The 21,972-nt window shown below is 33.8% G+C and overlaps 1 protein-coding gene across 3 annotated transcripts in view; it reads right to left on the bottom strand.

Annotated features, from left to right (window-relative positions):
* LOC136839351 (uncharacterized) overlaps positions 1 to 21,972 on the bottom strand; it is a 105,298-nt gene that overhangs the window by 8,388 nt on the left and 74,938 nt on the right. For all 3 annotated transcript variants that reach the window (XM_067105251.1, XM_067105253.1, XM_067105252.1), the window contains one exon: positions 6,754 to 7,144. In XM_067105251.1, the coding sequence (XP_066961352.1) occupies positions 6,754 to 6,825 (72 nt within the window). In that variant the 5' untranslated portion in view covers positions 6,826 to 7,144. The remainder of the gene's footprint in view (positions 1 to 6,753; positions 7,145 to 21,972) is intronic.

The following is a 21,972-nucleotide window of genomic DNA, read 5'->3' as shown; positions in this document are numbered from 1 at the left end:
CTGTCTGTGTTTGTCTGTCTCTATAATATATATATATATATATATATATATATATATATATATATATATATATATATATATATATTTGTATATACATACATATATATATAATATATATACTGTATATATTTATTTGTATATATACATGCTATACATAAATATGCATATACCATTATCCTGTTTTTCTCTTTAGTCTTCTCTCTCTCTCTCTCTCTCTCTCTCTCTCTCTCTCTCTCTCTCTCTCTCTCTCTCTCTCTCTCTCTTTCACGCACAAACATACACAAACACTACGCATTTCGTTTCTCCCAAAGGATACATCAATAGACGTCCTGACGTTTCTCTATCTCATGTCTTGGTCTCCAGAGCCACTTATAACTTCCTCTCTCTTTTGACAGACAGTTATCAACACTCTCTGCACCCACCCACTGAGTTAGAAGGCCACACACACACACACACACACACCCACGCCCACACGCAAACTCAGACACATAAATATGGAAATTGTCTTCCCTTCATCTAGCTCACCCAATTCGATTCTAATATCAAGATTCCGTGGGTGAAGTATTGTCTCTTATCTGACCCGCTGAGAATGGAGGATGAATTCTAATTTGATGTAGTCACCCACTATCTCTCTCTCTCTCTCTCTCTCTCTCTCTCTCTCTCTCTCTCTCTCTCTCTCTCTCGTTTGGCCTCAGTGTTAGTATCTGTCAGTCAGTTCTACAGTCTTGATTTGGCCTCAGTGTTATATATATATATATATATATATAGTAGTATATATATATATATTGATATATATATATATATATATATATATATATATATATATATATATATATATATATATATATATATATATATATATATATATATATATATATATATATATATATATATATATATATATATATATATATATATATATATATGTTAACTTTATCACATACACAATTGTTCTGTAGAATTAGTAAAAGGAATTCAAACTGGATGGTATCTAATGGAGTATTTATTCAGAAAAAGTGACAAGCTTTCTTGGACAAACAGTCCAATTATTAAGTATCTGATACTTGATAATGTGGACTCCATTAGATACCATCCAGTTTGAATAAGGTCCTATTAGTAATATATATATATACATATATAGTATATATATATATATATATATATATATATATATATGTGTGTGTGTGTGTGTGTGTGTGTATGTATGTATGTATATGTGTGCGTGCGTGTGTATGAGCGTTGTTCACGCGTTCACTTGACTGTTTAAAACTGGATATCAATCTAAGGTAGTAGAAATACCAAAAACTGATATTATATGAGAAGATATCTTTCATGAAACTGAGATAGATAGATAAATGAATAGACAGACTGATAGACAGATGGATTAAGCAACCCACTGAGTTCTAAATCTATGTTTTATTCAGCCAATGTCCTTGGTAGATTCACGCAGCTTTTATTGATGGGTTTCTGCCAAAGAATTGTGAAAGTTGTCCTCTGTATCAAGAGACATCCAGTAACTGGTTTTGAGAGGCTGAGTCAGAGTTTTGTATCATGTTCCATTTGCCTCGAAATTTCTTGCTCTTTTCCTATTTCACAGATCCCTGTTAACTGTTAGTAATTGCTCATGCTAGACACTAATACTAGGCACTGTATCTGTGTCTGGTCAGAGGGTTTGTATGTTAATGATAGTCATTATTCTTTTTATTTCGGAAACTTAATACGTGTGCAAAAAGGATAATTGAGTTTAATTGTGATTAAAGACAGAGAGTCATCATTTCGCTGCCTGGTTGCCTAATCATTTTGCCTTTGAAACATTCAAGTTGAAAAGTAGGCACTTTGAGAGTAATTGGCTTATTACTTCCTTCAAGATACAATATATTTTTGCTTCTTTTTCTTGATGACACATTTCTTTTGCAACAACTGGATCCTAGTATGTTTTTTATCGTTAATTTAACGGAAAGTGATAAGTATGACTTACTCCGCGTAAATCACAACTTAGAGAAACAATGCAAACCAATGTTGTTATGTATTTGACCCAAGCTTAAATGCATGAAAAATATGCCCTGAAGTCAAGATTCCTATGAAGATGTGAAATTCTCCGACCCCTTTTTATCCACTTCTCTCAGTTGGTGATTTGTTGACGCTATATTGAACCGATCATTCTACAGTATAACTGTTTAGTGTTTAATGTTTGATGGCAGTAAATTTCCCAACAAAGTTTGAAGTTGTCTTAAGTGAACTGTTCTGTTGGAAGGAGACTGTCTTGTATGTGCATCGTTAGGACTCAAGTCTTGGCATGGATATAGTAAGTTCTGTGGCGCTACAGTTGTGAAGTTAAAATTATCAAGTCTCTATAGAAGTTTGTTCTACGGGTCTTTATATCTCTGAAAGGTCATCCTCAAATCGTTTAATTTCCGGAAAGTCTGAACCTCAGGTCGTTTAATCTCCTAACGAATTTATCCCCCAAGTGATAAAGATGCCAGAAAGGTTTGGTGCTCAAATTATAAAGTCTTAAAAAAATAAGCTTAGTAAAGTTGTGCTAGGCAGGAAGGTAGCAGAGTTATTATGAGAAACATCGATAAACTTGATGCTCCTGGAGTGACTGAGTTAATCCGCAAAATCTGATATTCAAGGTCACGCTAATTCTTGAGATGTCACACCTGTTCCTGAGGATGCAGTGGGGGCGAAAGTGATCAATCAAATTGATGCATGAACAATGAAGATACGTCAGAGCGTTTTTGAATAGTGAGTCTGTGTTAAAGCTTCACACTTACTGTCAAAGATAAATTGTCTTAGTCAAGATTCGAATTTTCCATTGTAACTGAAATTTGTCTAATTTAGATTAGCACCAAGAACGTTAAACTAAAAAAGGTTGACACACTCAAATCTTTGATTGATAAATCCCTTAGCATGCCAGGAAAAGATCTGTTGTTATACTGCATTTGCTTCATCAGATCAAAACTGATTATATCTATGAGAGAGAGAGAGAGAGAGAGAGAGAGAGAGAGAGAGAGAGAGAGAGAGAGAGGTGAGGTAATGAGTAACAGAAGACGAACAGACCTGGTGAACCCACAGTGTGACCCCGTATCGCCGTTTAAGGACGAGTGGGCGTCCGGGTGAATTAGCAAAGACAGCAGTGGAGTGGGTAGCCTAAGAAGGGACAACATGGCAGCTGTAGGTCAAGTGCGCGCGCAGCCTGAGTCCCCAGGTGGACATTGCATATCAATTGGCACCAGATGCGGATACGAGTCATTAGTCAGTGGACACGGAATTCACTCCCCCAACTTCACGGTTTGAGTAACGCGGATGATCTATTGCTAAGGAGGGGACAAGAACTGAGAACGTTTTTTTTTTTATTGTTGTGCTCCATAAGACCCAAAATTGAAATACACACACACGGCTATATATATATATATATATATATATATATATATATATATGATATTATATATATATTTATATATATCGATGATGTGTGTGAGTGTGTGTGTGTGTGTGTGTGTGTGTGTGTGTGTAAATTAAAGAGACCTGGCTATTAGCATATGGGAGAAATTTTGTTCCTAATTGACCCTTTTAAGTCTCTTTGATTTAAAAAAACTCTTGGATTACAGCAAGGGGAGGGACAACATGGCTCTCTGTCTCTCTCTCAAGTCTCTCTCTCTCTCTCTCTCTCTCTCTCTCTCTCTCTACACACACACATTGCATATATATATATATATATATAGATGCGGATATATAGTCATTATATGGATATATATATATATATATAACTATATATATTTGATATATATATATATATATATATATATATAGGACAGTATATATATATACCTATATGTATATATTTATATATAAGTATATGTATATATATATATATATATATATATATATATATATATATATATATATATATATATATATATATATATGTCTGTGTGTGTGTTTGTGTGTAAATTAAAGATCCCTTAGCATCAAGGCATTGGACGAGAATACCAAACAGTTTGTTCCATCACTGATGTGACCAGAATATACAGTATATGAAATGGTTGGGGGTCTCTGGATGAGGACATAATGTGACCAGAGAAAAGATCAGAATCAAGAACGTTTCTGCTTCATCATTATTTTGATCAAGACTGATCTCGGAAAAAAAAAAAGATGGTGGTCAGTGACATAGGCAATAAGAACCCAGGGATAGGACAGGAATTTAACATTCACTGGTTAGGACGTTTCGTAGTCATAATCAATTTTATTAGTAATTATCTGGCAAGAAAAAAAAAAAAAAGATAATAAAGTAAGTGATCACTGACTGAGTACAGTGTAGAGTATCTCGCTTTTCTGATAACTCTTCATGTTAATTTTCAGCCAATAATTTCACAACCGTATAAGTCTTTGCTAAACATCGTTAATTTAAAATAATGTCTATCAAACTGGTGATTTATTATTATTATTATTATTATTATTATTATTATTATTATTATTATTATTATTATTATTATTTTTGCTGGTGCTTTTGAGTATGTCATCGTCATTTCATCTTTGTGCAAACTTAAGGAATCCTTCTAGAACTAAAAATTTAATGTTCCGTTTCACATGAAAAAAACGCGTGACTATCAAAAAACAGCTATTAAAGATTCAAAATCGTATAGAGGATTTTAAAAGACTGTCACAGTCAAGTTTATAAAACAGAAATAATCTTGATCAGAGAGAGAGAGAGAGAAAAAAGAGAGAGAGAGAGAGAGAGTGGTCTGTTTCGTAGATACAGTCATATAATATATATATATTTATATAATCATGGTTAGAATGTTTCGTAATCATAAATCAATTTCGGTATATCTAGTTGGAAATTATCTGCCAAGAAAAAAAATAAGTGATAAATGAATTGGAATCACTGACTGGGACACGAACCCGTGTACGAAAGCCTATTCAGCGACTTTTCTGACGTAAACCATTGAGCTTCATGATTGTATATAAATCACGGTGTGATAAAAATTTCATAACAAGAGCTGCGTTTCCAAACGTACCAATGAACTGTCATGGCGGAGGTGGGTCATTTATCGAGGCTAGTACACTTTCCCCGCTCACGACGGGTAAAAAGCAGTACGACATCTCGGCAAAAGACTTATTTTATATATACCTCTCTTGATGGCTCAATGGTTTACGTCAACTGGAGTCGCTGAATAGGCTTTCGTCGCGGGTTCGTGTCCCCACGATTCCAATTCATTTATCACTTATATAAATTCCCCTTCGGCGACAATTCTCCAACGGAGATATACCGAGGTAGCGTGGATTTCGATATTAAGCGACATTTGTAGCTTCATGATTGTATATAAATCACGAGTGTGATAAAAATTTCATATATATATATATATATATATATATATATATATATATATATATATATATATATATATATATATATATATATATATATGTATATGTATATAATATATGTACATATATATATACATACATATATATATATGTACATATATATATACATATATATATATATATATACTACATACATAAATACATATATACAAACATGCACACTTACATGATTTAGTCAAAACCTAGAACCTCCAGCATCTGCGAAACAGACAAGGGTCCTATTCCGTGGATAAATCCCTAACGGAGGAAGATAAAGGTCAACGATCCTCTTGATAAAGGGTTCAGGTTAGCAGAGTAAAAATGGCATCCTTATCTCGACAGTAAGTCTCTTGTCCACAGCCGAAGGGAAAGCAAAATTATGGCGTCCCAGATGGTTTCAGGACCACCCACCAACTCGGCATAATCATCTGTTACTTCTTTTTCTTTCACTTTCATTTTTATCACTGTTTATCCTTCCCTTTATTCCTTATTATGGCCTTTTTTGGGGATACATGCATAATACATATATACACATCTACACAATACATAGATACATTATACATATATATATGCATGTATATATATGCCTTATATATTTCTGATTGTTTATATATATGTATATATATACTGTATATATATGTATATATATATATATATATATATATATATATATACATACATACATACATACATACATACATACATACATACATATATATATATATATATATATATATATATATATATATATATATATATATATATATATATATATATCCTTTCCGTTATCTATATCTTAATCTTTTTTCTTCATCTATTTCTGAAAGAGGCGTCCGTACAGTTTTCAGAATGATTTAAACCTCGGTCATAATGTTCTCTTCATTGTTAAAAATGTATGCTGAATTCATAACAGTGATCTCGTAATTATTCTCCGTCCTGTACCTTTGGAGTTTTTGTTCACTGACTTCGAAAATACAAGTCAATACTGCTGATGGGCAAATTGTTAATTTAAAATTTTGATGAAATGGAAACATATTTGAATTTTAAAGCAATTTCCAGTAACTGTCAACGAGCTTATCAATTTTCTTTTTCGAAGATCATCAGGAATCCAGCGACTTGTCACCAAGAAGAGTTTCAGGGGCGGTAAAAAGCGGTTCCAGTAAGCACTAGACAAAAATCGTTCTGTCCAGCTTCATTACGTTTGTCGTATAAAGTTTTTCCACCCGTACGTCAAACAGTACTTAAAGAAAAGATAAAGTTAGATCATAAACATAAATGAGTTGCAAAGAACCGAACTTGCCTAACTTGGCGGGACAGAGAGAACGAGGCAGAAAGAAAAACTTAGACCATAAACGTAAACGAGTCGCAAAGAACCAAACTTACCAAACTGAGAAGACCAATAAAGATGGAGCCAGCCCGTAGACTACAGCAACAACAACTATCGAAGGTGGCCATTGTGGTTGATGGCGGTGCTGAGAGTCCAGATCGCTCTTCAGTTTGAGAGTTTTTTCTTCCTCAGTTCCTTCGATATTTTTCCATCGAGTTTTATCTTCCTCTTTCTCTCAATCTCCTCTTCTTACCTTCTTCCCTTTGACGTTAACATCGCCTTACTTTTTGAATGAGAATCGCTATGGTTTATTGAAAAAGTGCGTCCGGTAAAATGGGTATTTGATGGTCGTGTTCTATTGGTAAACCGGAATCTGTTCAGCCATTGTTTTTAAACAGATTTCTTCTTCAAGTCTTAATGGAAGGCGTCTGCTCAGCTCTCAGTGCCCTGCAACAAAGAACAAATAGATACTGTGATGAACACGATTATGAAAAATCTTACACTAATGCAGAAAATTCACAAGAGGTCAAATACATATCATACTATATATGCATACATAGTAACTGTATATATGAAAATTCGCGTCAAAGACACACTAATGGAAAAAAACTTAGATAACAATCATTTTTGTCATATCGTCAAGACAGGGTCAAAGGTTTTAACAAAGTGAAACAGTTTGGAGTCCTTTGTTCTCATATATATATATATATATATATATATATATATATATATATATATATATATATATATATATATATATATATATATATGATCAACTTTGTAATGTAAAAGGGTTCCGTTTTGATTAGGTATAATGCGAGTTGAGAATGAGGATTATATCTTGCGCCTAGGAATAAGGACTCTGTCTTGATCTGAATTGCTTGCTTCTAAGAATATATATATATATATATATATATATATATATATATATATATATATATATATATAACATATATTTGTTAAATATTAGAATACCGTAGTTCTCTTAAAATAAGCAGTCGTTGAAACTAGTTTTGACAGAAGTGCTTAATTAAAACTAGACATGAAATCTTCCCAATTGTGTGTTTTACCCAGCCTCCTGTACAGCAAGTAGTTCTATCTAGGTAATACTAGTTGCTACATACATCAAATGTGACCTCCGGTTCAGACTAGTTTAAACCGTTCTGGCTAATTTCATGTTTCAACTATATTTTGTGTGTGTGTGTGTTGTGTGTAGTGTGTGTGTGTGTGTGTGTGTGTGTGTGTGTGTGTGTGTGTGTGTGTGTGTAGTGTGTGTAAAGTGATTAAAGGATCTGGTGTACACATTATTTTGTAAATATACAGGTGCGTAGCGTATACTTTTGAAATCAAATTAAAATACTGTGTACACGCATTTCCTCACTAATGCGTATGTTCTTGTCATAAACAAGGTTGTATAAAAAGATAGTAGTATCTTTATATATTTGTATGGTTGTTATTGGCCACAGAAATTTACAAATATCAAGAGAGAGAGAGAGAGAGAGAGATGAAGTAACTGAATTCGCCTTATTTAAAAACGGCACCGATTACAAAGGAGCAGGCTACATATTATGTATATTAACACCGCCTCAAGCTTCTATAAAAAAACATTAATCTTTTGGCAGTAATTCACTCATACCTTTGTTATACCTGTATAAAATCTTTATACATATAAAAACTCGTCATTACACACACCACAAAAACAAGAATCTCGTTTAGTTGTGAATGGACGTGACCCGACTAAAACGGGTCTAACCTGCTGACCACTTTTCAAATGCAAGGAGAACCGATGACGTCCTAGGCGTTAATCTTAGAGGCAAGATTAAACCTAAGAAAGAATTTTCATTCTTAGAAGCAAAAATCTAATAAAGACAATCCTTATTCTTAAAATCAAACAAACCTTGTCTGGACCTTTTTTTCTATTCTTAAAAGCAAGTAAATTCTGTCAAGATAAAGCAAGGTAACCTGGTCGGGAAAGAATTCTTATTCTTAGAAGCAAGCAGTTCAGATCAAGACAGTCCTTATTCTTAGGCGCAAGACATAATTCTCATTCTCAGTTCCCCATTAAACCTGATCAAAACGGGATCCTTTTACTTGACAAACGTGATCAACTCAGAGTCATTGTTAGAGGCCACCAAACATTATTTCGGAAGACCTGAACTGCAGAGACATGAAACAGAGTCCATACAGTATTCTTGAAGCCAGCAAACCGAATCAAGACGACAGAACGGTAAAGCAAGTGCCCGAAATGCCTGTCTGCAGATATTCTTATTCTTGAAACAAGAAAACCCGATCGACGCAATAAATATTCTTGGGAAACCGGACCACGACAGACCACTTACTCTTAGAAACAAGCACGAATAAATTCAATAGAACTAAGAGGCAGGAGCCGTCTAAGTTTTGCTTGCAGATAAGCCGGAGGCGCCAAAGAAAGCAGCACAATTGGCGCCTCGGTTACGTAAGCCTCCTGAGCTGAGTGAAAGGGCCTCCCGTGATGGAATAATCCTGAAATGTCCTTCGATGAAAATAGGAGAGGTGGAGACCTTTTACTGTAACAGAGCTGTATTGATTTTTCAAGGGTAAAATTGTTCTGGAGTTATATATTCATATTTTAAACAATTAAAACACTTTTTTATAATCAAAGCACATCATGACACAGCTATACTGACAATTTTTCAGAGGTTAAAACTGACAGCTAGAGAACTTTTTTGTGAATGTTTACATAACACTGCTCTGAATATCATTACCTATACGCATTATATGTACTTGAACACATAAGCTTTCTCTCTCTCTCTCTCTCTCTCTCTCTCTCTCTCTCTCTCTCTCTCTCTCTCTCTGTTTCATCTCGGTGTATAATACTGAATTCATGTTTTTATTTTTTCCTAGGCGATACTAGAATCCTTAATACTAAAATAAAATTGGACGGGACTTTATTGGTGTTCTTTTATACTGTCAAACCATTTTCTTAAATACTTTAGTTATCACGCAAGCAAACCCTGTACATTTTTCAGTACAAACAAATATACACGTACGAATGACCACCAAGCAAACAATATTAGCAAAAATATCCGAGAGGGCTTATACGTCATATATCATCAACATCCCAAGTGCCTCTTTCTCCTGTTATCGATTCACGTATATTGAGTTCGCCCTCCCTCTCCATCCACGTCACACCAAGCATTATCAAGGGCTCTGTTTAATGTTACGCTCCATACAACGTCCACCCCTTTAAAAGCAGATCGCATGATGTAACGCTGTTGCGTATCTTTAACAGGCTTCGGTGTTACGTCACTTCACTCAGAAATGTAAGTAATGTGTGGTAGGTATTTTTAAGTTGAAATGCATTGGTGGAGAGGTATGTTACGTCGCATGACCTTAACATAGTCATCTTCCTGGATATGTGACGCAGGCACTAAAAGAAATTTATTTACATCAAAATAAAAAAAAATACCTATGACGTCAGTTGTCAAGAAATCACCCTTGTCTCTCTAAAGCAAAACGGAAAGCCAATATCGAATTTAAGCTGTGAATGGCAAAAATGGCTGCAATACATGAAATTTGTATCTGACAGTATTTAGGACGTCTTAGCCCCACTATTTCATACGTGTAAGTGCTAAGGTTTTACTCACAAACCTCTAATTACCGCTGTTAAATGTCCCAGGCACATTAGTCACTCATTAACACCACGGTGCTCTCATTGAAAGCTCTAGGACACTTCCCTGAGCGTGAGCAATGACAATTTTAGAGGCACGGAAAAATTGGGTAAAATGACTGTTATCAAGCTTATATACGATCAGTTGGTATAAAATAGATATTACCCAAAAGCTGAAACACTGCGTTGTCACACGTGTGGAGAAAAAGTTGATGTAATGTACTTTCATTTCAACACTTCAAGCGAGTAAAACTGGGTGAAAAAATCTAAAATGAGTTATTTCTTTTTCCTTTTCTGTAAGTGGTGAAAACTAACATAATTTAGATGCATTGATTTATGCATGGATTGGTAGGTAAGTTTTCTAATGATTTTATGTTTAATTTATAAAACCCTGTATGTGAAGCAGTTTTCCAGAGAAATTTCAGTTTGAAAGTACACCTTCATAATGTTTGGCAGAGCAACAATTTCGGTATATTTCGTTCGATGCCCAATAAAACATTTACTTTAAATTTCATAGAAAACAAAATGTTATTCCGCTTTATTCAGCAGTTAATTTTCTACATCTAATATCCATAAACGATAAACAAGAAGGGTATATTTGAGAATTTCACATTAATTAGAGGTCGATTATTTATGTTTTTCAGATTATATATTAAACCAGAAGATAAACGAACTTCAGATTACTTTATTAATTCGGGGTATTTGATTGCACAGTTCACTGTTTTGTGTTAACTATATTAACTCAATGTATTTTGGGTAACAAAGCTACACATAAATGAGAGGTATTTATAATTTAGTGCGTTTGTATATTTAAGAGCATTATTTCTAAGACACTTTACAGCTGCATATAGTTTTATAATCTCTCTCTCTCTCTCTCTCGCGGACAAGGTGCACAAAATGAAAAAAATTCTACCATTTGCTTGCAAATTCTGACTACTCTTGATCTATGGTGAGAAAAAGACCTATTGTAAAAATTATATCCAAGAATATTTTATATCTATTGATTAAACTTTTAATAATAATTTAGTTCTCACTTGTATAGATAGCAATGTGACAGAAAATGAATAAAAAACAGAACAAAATCAGACAGTTTTTGAAGCACTTCGAACAGCAACCCATAAATCTGTAGTAATTCCACACACCCCAGTCTTTCAGGCTGGAAATTATCTGTCCTCTCATTGGGTGTCGATGACGACATTTACTACACTTGCTGTTTCGTCACGAAATTCATTGCCATATATTACTAACCTACAAACTGTTCACCTTAATTCTCATAACCGTACATTGCTTTTGTGTGTTCCCCCTTTGTCAAAGTCTAAATATTTATATAAAAAAAGATTTCAAACTGGATTTCAAATAGGAAAATAATCCAAGTGCTAATTATTTATTATTTTTCTTTCTTAAAGAGTGGCCAGTTTTTGTTTTCACTGGCGCAAGAGGTGTGGTTTTTTCCAAGGACTCTGGAGTAATGACCAAATGTCTATCTAAATTTAGAACGATATTAAAGTTACAAAATCTAATTCACTTCCATAATGTCTTCCTATGCGAATTTATAATCTTTATAATATTTATCTTATGGATTAACACCAGTTCACGGTGCAAAAAGCCACTTGCATGAGCATTGCTGTTCACTTAATTGGCTATAGTGGAGAAGGGAACTTCTACAAATATGGCGTAAAAAGGTTAGTCGATAACTTCAAGGTAGTCAAATATCGAAAATACTGCTCAAGGAGACTAATTGCATTCTTAATTATACCTCCAAATATGTCTTAAAGTTTAAAGACTCACGATATGTAGTAACAGGCACGGATAAGTCGATTATTTCTCCAAAGATATATATAATTTGTACATGAGTGACACCTGGCAACTACAACATTACCAAGCAGCGGTGGTCAAAGAATTTTCACGCTCACCATTCATAACCGTCAACTATTGTTAATCGATTATATGCCTTTCTGTGACCTAATATTATTATCGATTCATTATATATATATATATATATATATATATATATATATATATATATATATATATATATATATTATATATATACACATATATATATATATATATATATTATATATATATATATATATATATATATATATATATATATATATATATATATATATATAAATATATATATATATATATATATATATATATATATATATATATATATATATATATATATATATAAATATATATATATATATATATATATATATATATATATATATATACATATATATATATATATATATATATATATATATATATATATATATATATATATATATATATATTTATAACGTTTTCAAGGCTGTCACTAAGGTTATGTTTGAAAGTAGAAATTCCATCCTCTTGATCACATACAGGATAATTATCCTCTGCTTGCACATAAGGATAAGGAGGACCCACGTTTACAGAAAATTATATTTATCCCTTCTCTCTATACAAAAGTGACGCTTATACAATTTTTTTGTAGTATTGTAAACAGCCACTGAATGAATGAATGATCCTGAGATAGATGTAATAAAATATGATAGTAGATAAAGTAAGAGAATGAAAAATTGAGAATGTCATTTGACAAGAATTAATTTTTTAAAAATCAAAAGTTCTGAAGACATCCAGTCATCACTTTAATAATGTTACCATGTTATTTATAAAAGTCTCTCTTTCAATATAATAATAATAATAATAATAATAATAATAATAATAATAATAATAATAATAATAATAATAATAATGGAGAAACAAATCCACATTTATGTATATGCAGATATATTTAAAGATAAATCTGTTCAGATAGCCTTCAACAATATGTTCTGTCCCCATTTTCAATCTGACGCCTTGATGTAACACTCAACCAAGTGAACATAAACGGACTCAAAAGAAGCGAAGTTGCTTATAAACTGTGGAACCGGTCGTCAAACACTGAGCAAGGGCCAATTAGACGTTCAAGACGGCCGGCAGGGCTTTCATCAGAAACCGGTTCCATAGTAGGACCAAAATAGCCACATTTGCACAATTGAGTTCAATTCTGCCATATTGCAGGGGTGCCAAAATATAGCCTTGGGTGTTTTTGGGGGTCAAATGGACTTTTCCTTCAAACTGAGAAAAATGCAGCCTAATGGGAAGCAAATGATCACTATGCATGGAAAGTGGACACACTAGCACAATTGATTGCAATTCGGCCACATTGCAGGGGTGCCCAAAAAAGGCCTTTTTGGGGTCAAACGGACTTTTCCTTTAAACTGAAAAAATGCAGCCTAATGGCAAGCAGTTGATCACTATGCATGGAAAATGGCCATATTTGCAGATGTGATTGCAATTCGGCCACATTGCATGGGTGCCCAAATATAGCCAGAGTGGTAAGGCAATAACGTGTTTTTTTGGGGGGTCAAAAGGACATTTCCTTCAAACTGACAAAAATGCAGCCTAATGGGAAGCAAATGATCACTATGCATGAAAAATGGCGACATTTGCACAATTGATTGCAATTCAGCCATATTGCAGGGGTGCCAAAATATACCATTGGGTGTTTTTTGGGGGTCAAATGGACATTTCCTTCAAACTGAGAAAAATGCAGCCTATTGGTAACAAATGACCACTATGCATGGAAATGGCCACATATGCACAATTGACTGCAAACCGGCCATATTGCAGGGTGGACCCAAAGTTGGGTATTTTTCTCGTCGTCAAATATGCTTTTTTTTAAGGACTTCTACAGGAGTTTGGCAGAAAATACGATTGCTGAGATTGGTGTATCTGGGATAAAAGGCCATTTTCATAGATATTAAATCAACAACAAAAAGCCTTCTCCGACATTCATCTGTTCTGACAATCAATTTCCAACAACTCTCTCTCACTCTCTCTCTCTCTCTCTCTCTCTCTCTCTCTCTCTCTCTCTCTCTCTCTCTCTCTCTCTCTTTTATCTTTTTTTCTGTCTCTATTCTCTGTCATATGTATTCACCTGCCTCCTGAGCCTTCTTTGCTTTCGTTTAGATTGTTGGCAGAGACGGCATAAATGTTGCAGTGTACCCTACGTTTTTTCTCTCTCACTGTCTGCTATTCACCTTTAAGCATCTTAAATATCATGTGTTATTTGCTGCCGGATTTCCTTGCTCAGTATGATATATATATATATATATATATATATATATATATATATATATATATATATATACATACATATATATATAATACATATGTACATACATACATACATATACATATGTATATACACACATATGTATATATATATATATATATATATATATATATATATATATATATATATATATATATATATATATATATATATATATATATATATATATATATATATATATATATATATGTATATACACGTACAAAATGAAATAGCACCTTGTTTGTCATTTACCTTCTTTCATCAATAAACACGTGAAGATGATGATTAATAAAATGTCTTTTTGATTTAGTTACCTATTATCCGTGTGAATATTTTTCCATTCAAATTTTCATTGATGTTAAAATAGTTATGCATCTTCATCCTTTAATTTACATATGGAGGCTTTTGCTTTGCAAGTCTCTCATTCCGAGAAACGAGAATGCAAGCTCATATGCTAATCTGCAAGCGTGCAAGCAAGCGCCCGTCTGTCTGTTCCACGATCTAGACAGTGGTCTATTCCAGGTTCCAGGATTAACCCTGATCTGCTCTATCTTTTCCGAGTTGCTTTTTTTTTACCGTTCGTAAATGAAAACAAAATAGGACAAACCAGTCTGGAGCTGGTGTGGTGACACATCCGGTACTATGAGAACATACATAGGATATTACTTGAGGAAACATCCTTCCTTTCAATGACCTGATTTATAAATGGTACGAAAAGAAAGAGAAAATGCGGGAATTCGCTGTAACACTACTGTAGATTATTTATAAGGAAAGAAAGGAAGGAAAGAGCCGGTTTGCAAAAATAAAAAATAAGCATTTATGAGTCTTAATAAAAGATATAAAGAAAGAACACGAGAGAAAGGGTTGTAACATTCAAAGGCAAATGACTACTTGTCAACTATATGATAAAGAAAAGAACTGACACTGATTCACTGATATGAGCAACTGGCGCCGATACACGGAGAGAAAGAGCGTTATCCAAAATGAGACTATTCACAAATCTCAATACGAAAAAAAGTAAAGAAAGGAAGCGAGAGAAAGGACGAGAATACCCAAAAGAACACAGGAAGGCAATTTATGGCACCAACACCAAGCAGGAAACCGGTGCGTTAGTGCCAATTGGTGCCAAGGAAACACGCGGGGTTGCGATAACCCCCCCAAACGTATAGGAAACATCCAATCTACCCCCTGCTCACGCACAAATAGAAGGCGATGCCAGCAGTGACAAATAATGAAGGCTTCCCCCCGACGCTCTGGTAAAATTATAAGTAAAAAAAAAAAAAAGGCAGACAGTCGAGACGACTCGAGTACTTGTTACAAAAGAGCAATCACAACGCAGCTTGTTGTTATAACTTGTTCCCGAAGGGTCCGTCAACATGAGGGCAATTTGAAGACAAGTGTTTAATTCTTCGCAGCTGGTAAAACTACAAGTTCTGTTATGGCAATCATCTTCGCAGCCATATGCTGCGTATTCACGCACACGCGCGCATGCGCAGTTATGCTTGCCAGCCGCGCATGACCTGCTAAGTTCCCCCGAGATGGAACCAAGGCCGGGAAACACGATTTAAGACTTCTCTGAAAAATCGACCGGTTCGGTGTTGACCTTAGCAACGAACCACGTATTCGGTAGGAGGTTAACTGTCTTGGGTCACAGTCAGAATTTATCAATGGATCAGGGGCTAGCAGACTCATGCCAATAGACTTGTTACGAACCAGAAAGGGTGCAATATCTGGCGTTACCTCATCTACATAGAATACCATATTATTGATGTATTAATATTTTTTCCCCTTTTAGAGAGAGTGGAGCCCTCAGTGAGGGTGCTGGGCCCCATGCCCGTATGCACACACACAACACGCACAAACACTCACATACATACATACGGACACAGCCACACACACACTATGTATATATATTATATATGTATATATATACATATATATACATATATATATATATATACATATATATATTACATATGTATATATATGTATATATACATATATATACATATATATATAGACTCTCAAAATTTACACCCAAAGTTTTTAATCGACAAATCTTTACAGAAAGCTAGAAACATTTTTATTCCAATAACAATCAGCCTTTGGTGAGAGAAAATATTTTGACACTTCCATATAACGTAAATCTTTGTTTCATTAAAAATTACTGAAAATTTTCAAGATAACTGTTGTTTACAAGAATTCAGGGACACTTCAGAATATCATTGTTCGTAACTCCCAAAACAAATTAATGGCTGTATTTACACGATTCCTTGTGCTGGATGTAGTAATAAATACTTGGTCAAACTGGTAAAGAACTAGATTATCGTCTAAAACAGCATCGTTACGCAGTAACAGGCCAATTGACAAGTGTTTTATTTGTACATATGAATGATTTTAACCATTGTATAGACTGGAAAAATTCATCTGAGATAATTTTTTGTAACCACATTGTTAAAGAAATATAATTGAATCTGCCTTTATTAAGCATTTTAACAATCAACTTATGAATATTAGTTCGGGTCTTTTAAATTAGATAGTTACCTTGTTCATAAAATTGTAGGGAAGTACAATGTTACCTTTTAGCAATAGCCTGTTCTAACTGTAGTTTCAGTTCTTAAGTATTTTTAAAGTATTTTTGTTTGGTATGTGACAATTTGACTTCAAACTAGTGATTGCATTCAGTAATGATGTTTATTGTTAGTGGCTTTGATCTTTGTTTTGTGATTTTCTTGTTTATGTCTCTCTTTATTTATTTTACTTTGTACCCCGAAGAAGTACGCAATACACGAAAGCGCTTGGTACCTGGTCTTTAATTTTCACCTTTCATGTGGTCGTCTACATATATATTTGTCACGTGCAGTTTGGTGACTTATTGCTGATATATATATATATATATATATATATATATATATATATATATATATATATATATATATATATATATACATAACTTTTCCCTTATCCTCTAAGAGAAGGCTCTTGAAGAAAAAATTTAAGACTAAGGTCACCGTTACATCGACACTTTTTTTCTAATCTACACAGAAGGGGCTCATGAAGAGAAGTGTATATGCATATTTCAACATTTTGTTCCTTCTGCTTTTTTTCCTTTGAATTTCTATTTCCTATTTTCTATTTATTGTGAAAATTACTTCTGCTGCTATTTAACGTCATTATTACCAATATTATGATTCATAATTCGTAAAAGTCACCAAAAAAAGAAAAAATTTCTTCATCTGTCTTAATAACGGGCACATCCCTAATATACGGGTTTCCCAAGCATGGTGAGTTGACAATTTTTGCCAGCAGTAAAACGTCTTGCCGTTTATATATATATATATATATATATATATATATATATATATATATATATATATATACATATGTATATATATATATATATATATATATATATATATATATATATATATATATATATATATATATATATATATGTGTTTGTGCATATATATATATATATATATATATATATATATATATATATATATATATATATATATATATATATATATATATATATATATATATCTTCTTCTTTTAACGTGCTTTTTCCCATTTTTGTACATATATATATATATATATATATATATATATATATATATATATATATATATATATATATATATATGCAAAGGTGAAATGAACGGATAGCCTCATGCCCTTTTCTAGCCCAGAGCCGAAAAAAAAAAAAAGGCTGGGAGGCATAAGACTTGTCAGGATATCTCTCAGTAATCTTTTCATCTTCACGGTTGGCCGAAAACGTTTTTTGGCCTCCGCTCTCTCAGTATTTCTGGCTTGAATTATTTAGTGACAGTGTCTTTGTTTCTCTGGCTAGCTGTTATTTTTGTGTTATTTCCCAAAATTTTTGTTATTGGTTTTATATTAACTTTTTCTTTCGTTATCTCTCTCAAAATTATCGCTTTCTATCTCTATATACAACTTAGTTATCTTTAGAACTGTTTGAAAAAAAAGAAACTTGATGATGGGCAAATTACTATAACTCACCTGGCTTTTCACTTCTAGATAAAAGCTATACTAAGTACAGAGATGTTTTGATTCATTTTTACGCTGTATTATTCATACACAGGAAACCCATATATATATATATATATATATATATATATATATATATATATATATATATATATATATATATATATATATATATATATATATATATATACATATATATAAACGATTGTGCTAAAATATAATTATGTAATATATTTAGATATATCTAAAACTAATACGAACCTATTAACGATAAGACCTCCATCTATTCTTAGCCAGGGTGATGACTGAATAGTCAGCTAATAATAATTATCATAATATTTGTTACTAAATATTCTAGTTTGGTAATAGGGAATAAAAAAAAAACAAGTAAAAAATGCGCCGAATTTTCTTCGGCGCAATCGCGTTTTCTGTACAGCGCATAACCAAGGACACTGAAAATAGATCCATCTTTAGGTGGTCTCGGTATAATGCTGTATAAGCCGCGGCCCATGAAACTCTCAGACGGCCGTGGTGGGCTGTGTTGTTGCTTTGCCAGAAGCACGATTATGGCTAACTTTAACCTTAAATAGAATAGAAACTACCGAGGTTAGAAGGTTGCAATATGGTAAGTTTGATGATTGGAGTGTGGATGATCAACATACCAATTTGCAGTCCTCTAGCCTCAGTAGTTTTTAAAATCTGAGGCCGGACAGAAAAAAGTGCGGACGAACAGACAAAGCCGGCACAAGTTTTCTTTTACAGAAAACTAAAAATCCGACAAATGCGCTTCAGAACTCAACACTTCTCAAAAATATTCAGAAGATGATTTGGCACTTTATGTTTAAACCGTTGCAGCTTTCATAAAAAATAAAAAAAAAAAATTTCACATTTCTGGTGATTTTTTTATGAAATTCTCTAGAATATTAAAAAAACCTGAAATTTTTTTTATTTATAGCAACTAGCTATGAAAGCTGCAACGCAATTAACCACACACCAACGTAAACATAAAGTGCCAAATCATCTTCTGACTATCGACTGCATCCACTTCACAGCTTATGCAACATGTATAGCAGTGGTTCTTAACCTTTTTCACTGCCCGTACCCCTTGATATCTCAGAAAATGTTCTCGTACCCCCTTCCAATATAAATACAATACAATATGGTAAATATAAATATACAGTACCATTGCACTGGCTATCATGTCTCGTACCCCAAGGTTTAAGGTTTCGTAACCCTTGGGGGTACAGGTACCCCAGGTTAAGAACCACTGATCTATAGGATCACGTGTCACATTTAGCGCAGTGTACCGAACAGTACACGTATCGGGTGACACTTGCCATTGGAGAATTGGCATGACAGGTATGATTCGGTGAAAAGGAGGATCTTGTATTTAATGGATTGTATGACGTCTATGGATTGAAAGTGGCTGAGATGGTGAGCGGATTTGCACTTTTAATCCATCGGTGGATTGAAAGGGAGCCGTGTTTCTCAGCAATTAGTTCAGTGATGTATTGAAGTCGGTGAAAGCGGATGTAGAGAGCAAATGAAAATAAAGAAAGAAACCAAAAATAATAAAAAAAGAGAATCATGTGTGTTTTAAATTCACTAGTTGTTCTTGGGGGTTTCAAAATTATATAAAAACCGACACCGCTCTTGATTTTGGGGTGTTTAAAAATCTGACACCGTATCTTAGTCTCTGAACATTTTGAGAACTGAAGACCGCACTCTGGGGTTATCAATGTTTACGAAACTCAAGGCGTATCCTAGGTTGCTATAATAGATGTTTTAAAACCCTTAAACTGTATACGTGATTTCTGAATGTTTTTTGGAAATCCTACAAAGGTATCCTAATTTTCCAAATAGTTCTTAAATCCTAAGACCGTATCCTAGGTTTCTGATATCAAAGACCAGATCCTAGGTCAGAGGTCGTTTTAAGAATATATATCAGACTGGTCCTATGTTCTTGAATAATCTGGTAATTTACAGTTAGACGGGAAGGCGTTGAGGTATTGAATATTTACGAAAGTAAAGTTCTCAGGAGACCAGGTATTGCCATCTCCCTTTGACTTACTTTTTTCATTTCTTTAAGATGAGTTTTCATTCGTAAACAATGCTCTAATAATGATACGTACAGATGAATAGCAGTTTAGAAGCAAGATCAATGAAAAATAGAAAATAACGTGAGAAATTTATCTTACAGCTAAATCAACAAAAATAATCAAAGAAACTACCATGAAACATGTTGAAAAATATCTAGCGTGCTCAGTCATAAACCATTTTTCTCAGCACCTTGCTTAACGAATGCCAATCACTTGTTTTGTTAACGGTAAAGAAATAAGTCATTATTGCAGTAATGAATCTTCACATTAGTACTGTCACCATGCCTCCTGAAGATCGGGTTTGCGGCGGTGCCATTAACATATTCCGGCTCAGTGCCAAGTCATTTCTTACCCTCCACTGAGACCGAGAGAGAGAGAGAGAGAGAGAGAGAGAGAGAGAGAGAGAGAGAGAGAGAGAGAGGTGGGGAATGTGTGAGTTTATACGTATGTTATTATGAGATCTTCGTTGCTTTTGATATTAATCTTGGCCAATTTGGTTGGACTTTTGTGCTGGAACGATCAATTTGGAAAATTTGTGAACCAATCGCCGTGGGCCCACTGTTAACAGCACATAGCCCTAACTACGAGGAAGGCTTACCACGTGTTATTTTAAGGCCGAGTAACTATGGAATAGAATCAGTTGTTTTTAATGGATTTTGATCTGGATCTACTGCTTAAACCAAAAAACACTCTTCTCTGTTAGGCAAGTCAACTTTGCCCAATGAGCGATCTCTTTGCCCTGTTCTTAGCCACGTAAAATAAGTCTAATCCTTCGGGCCAGCCCTAGGAGAGCTGTTTATCAGCTCAGTGGTCTGGTTAAACTAAGGTATACTTAACTTTGTGCTCAGTCAGTGGCAAATTTTCTTACAGAAAGCCTCGCAGATAACTATCACTATTGTGAAGTTGTTTATTGCATTAATTCAAGTCAATCAGACCTAAGGAAAGACCATTACATGGTTCCCACACTTCTACAATACAGGCCTTAGCCAGCGACAGATACGTTTTCCGGTACAGTATCACTCAAGAAGGATAAAAATGCACGAGCGGCTACACTGACCGCTACGATTTTGACGAGGCTTTCTTATATTATAACCTGCGTGCTAGAAGTCTATGACCTCACGAGAAGTGACCTGTAAAATGACTCAGTAGGACTGTACAGGATTTCGGCGAAATTGTGAACAAAGCACCCTGGCACTTTCTAACGTCATTATCTTACGAAATGTTTAGGATTGCGAGAATACAGGAAAAGGGGTTTGGTGTCACACTGAAAGCCCGCGATTAAAAACGCTTTCGATGACCGCAAGGGGTAAACTAAATTTGCAATTTAATGTAAGTTGGAATTCAAGCTTAATGTTTT

Source organism: Macrobrachium rosenbergii, chromosome 6 (assembly GCF_040412425.1).
Source record: "Macrobrachium rosenbergii isolate ZJJX-2024 chromosome 6, ASM4041242v1, whole genome shotgun sequence".
In the NCBI taxonomy this organism is placed as follows: domain Eukaryota; kingdom Metazoa; phylum Arthropoda; class Malacostraca; order Decapoda; family Palaemonidae; genus Macrobrachium; species Macrobrachium rosenbergii.
Note: the sequence above shows the minus strand (reverse complement) of the source record. Positions and strands in the feature narration are given on the sequence as shown.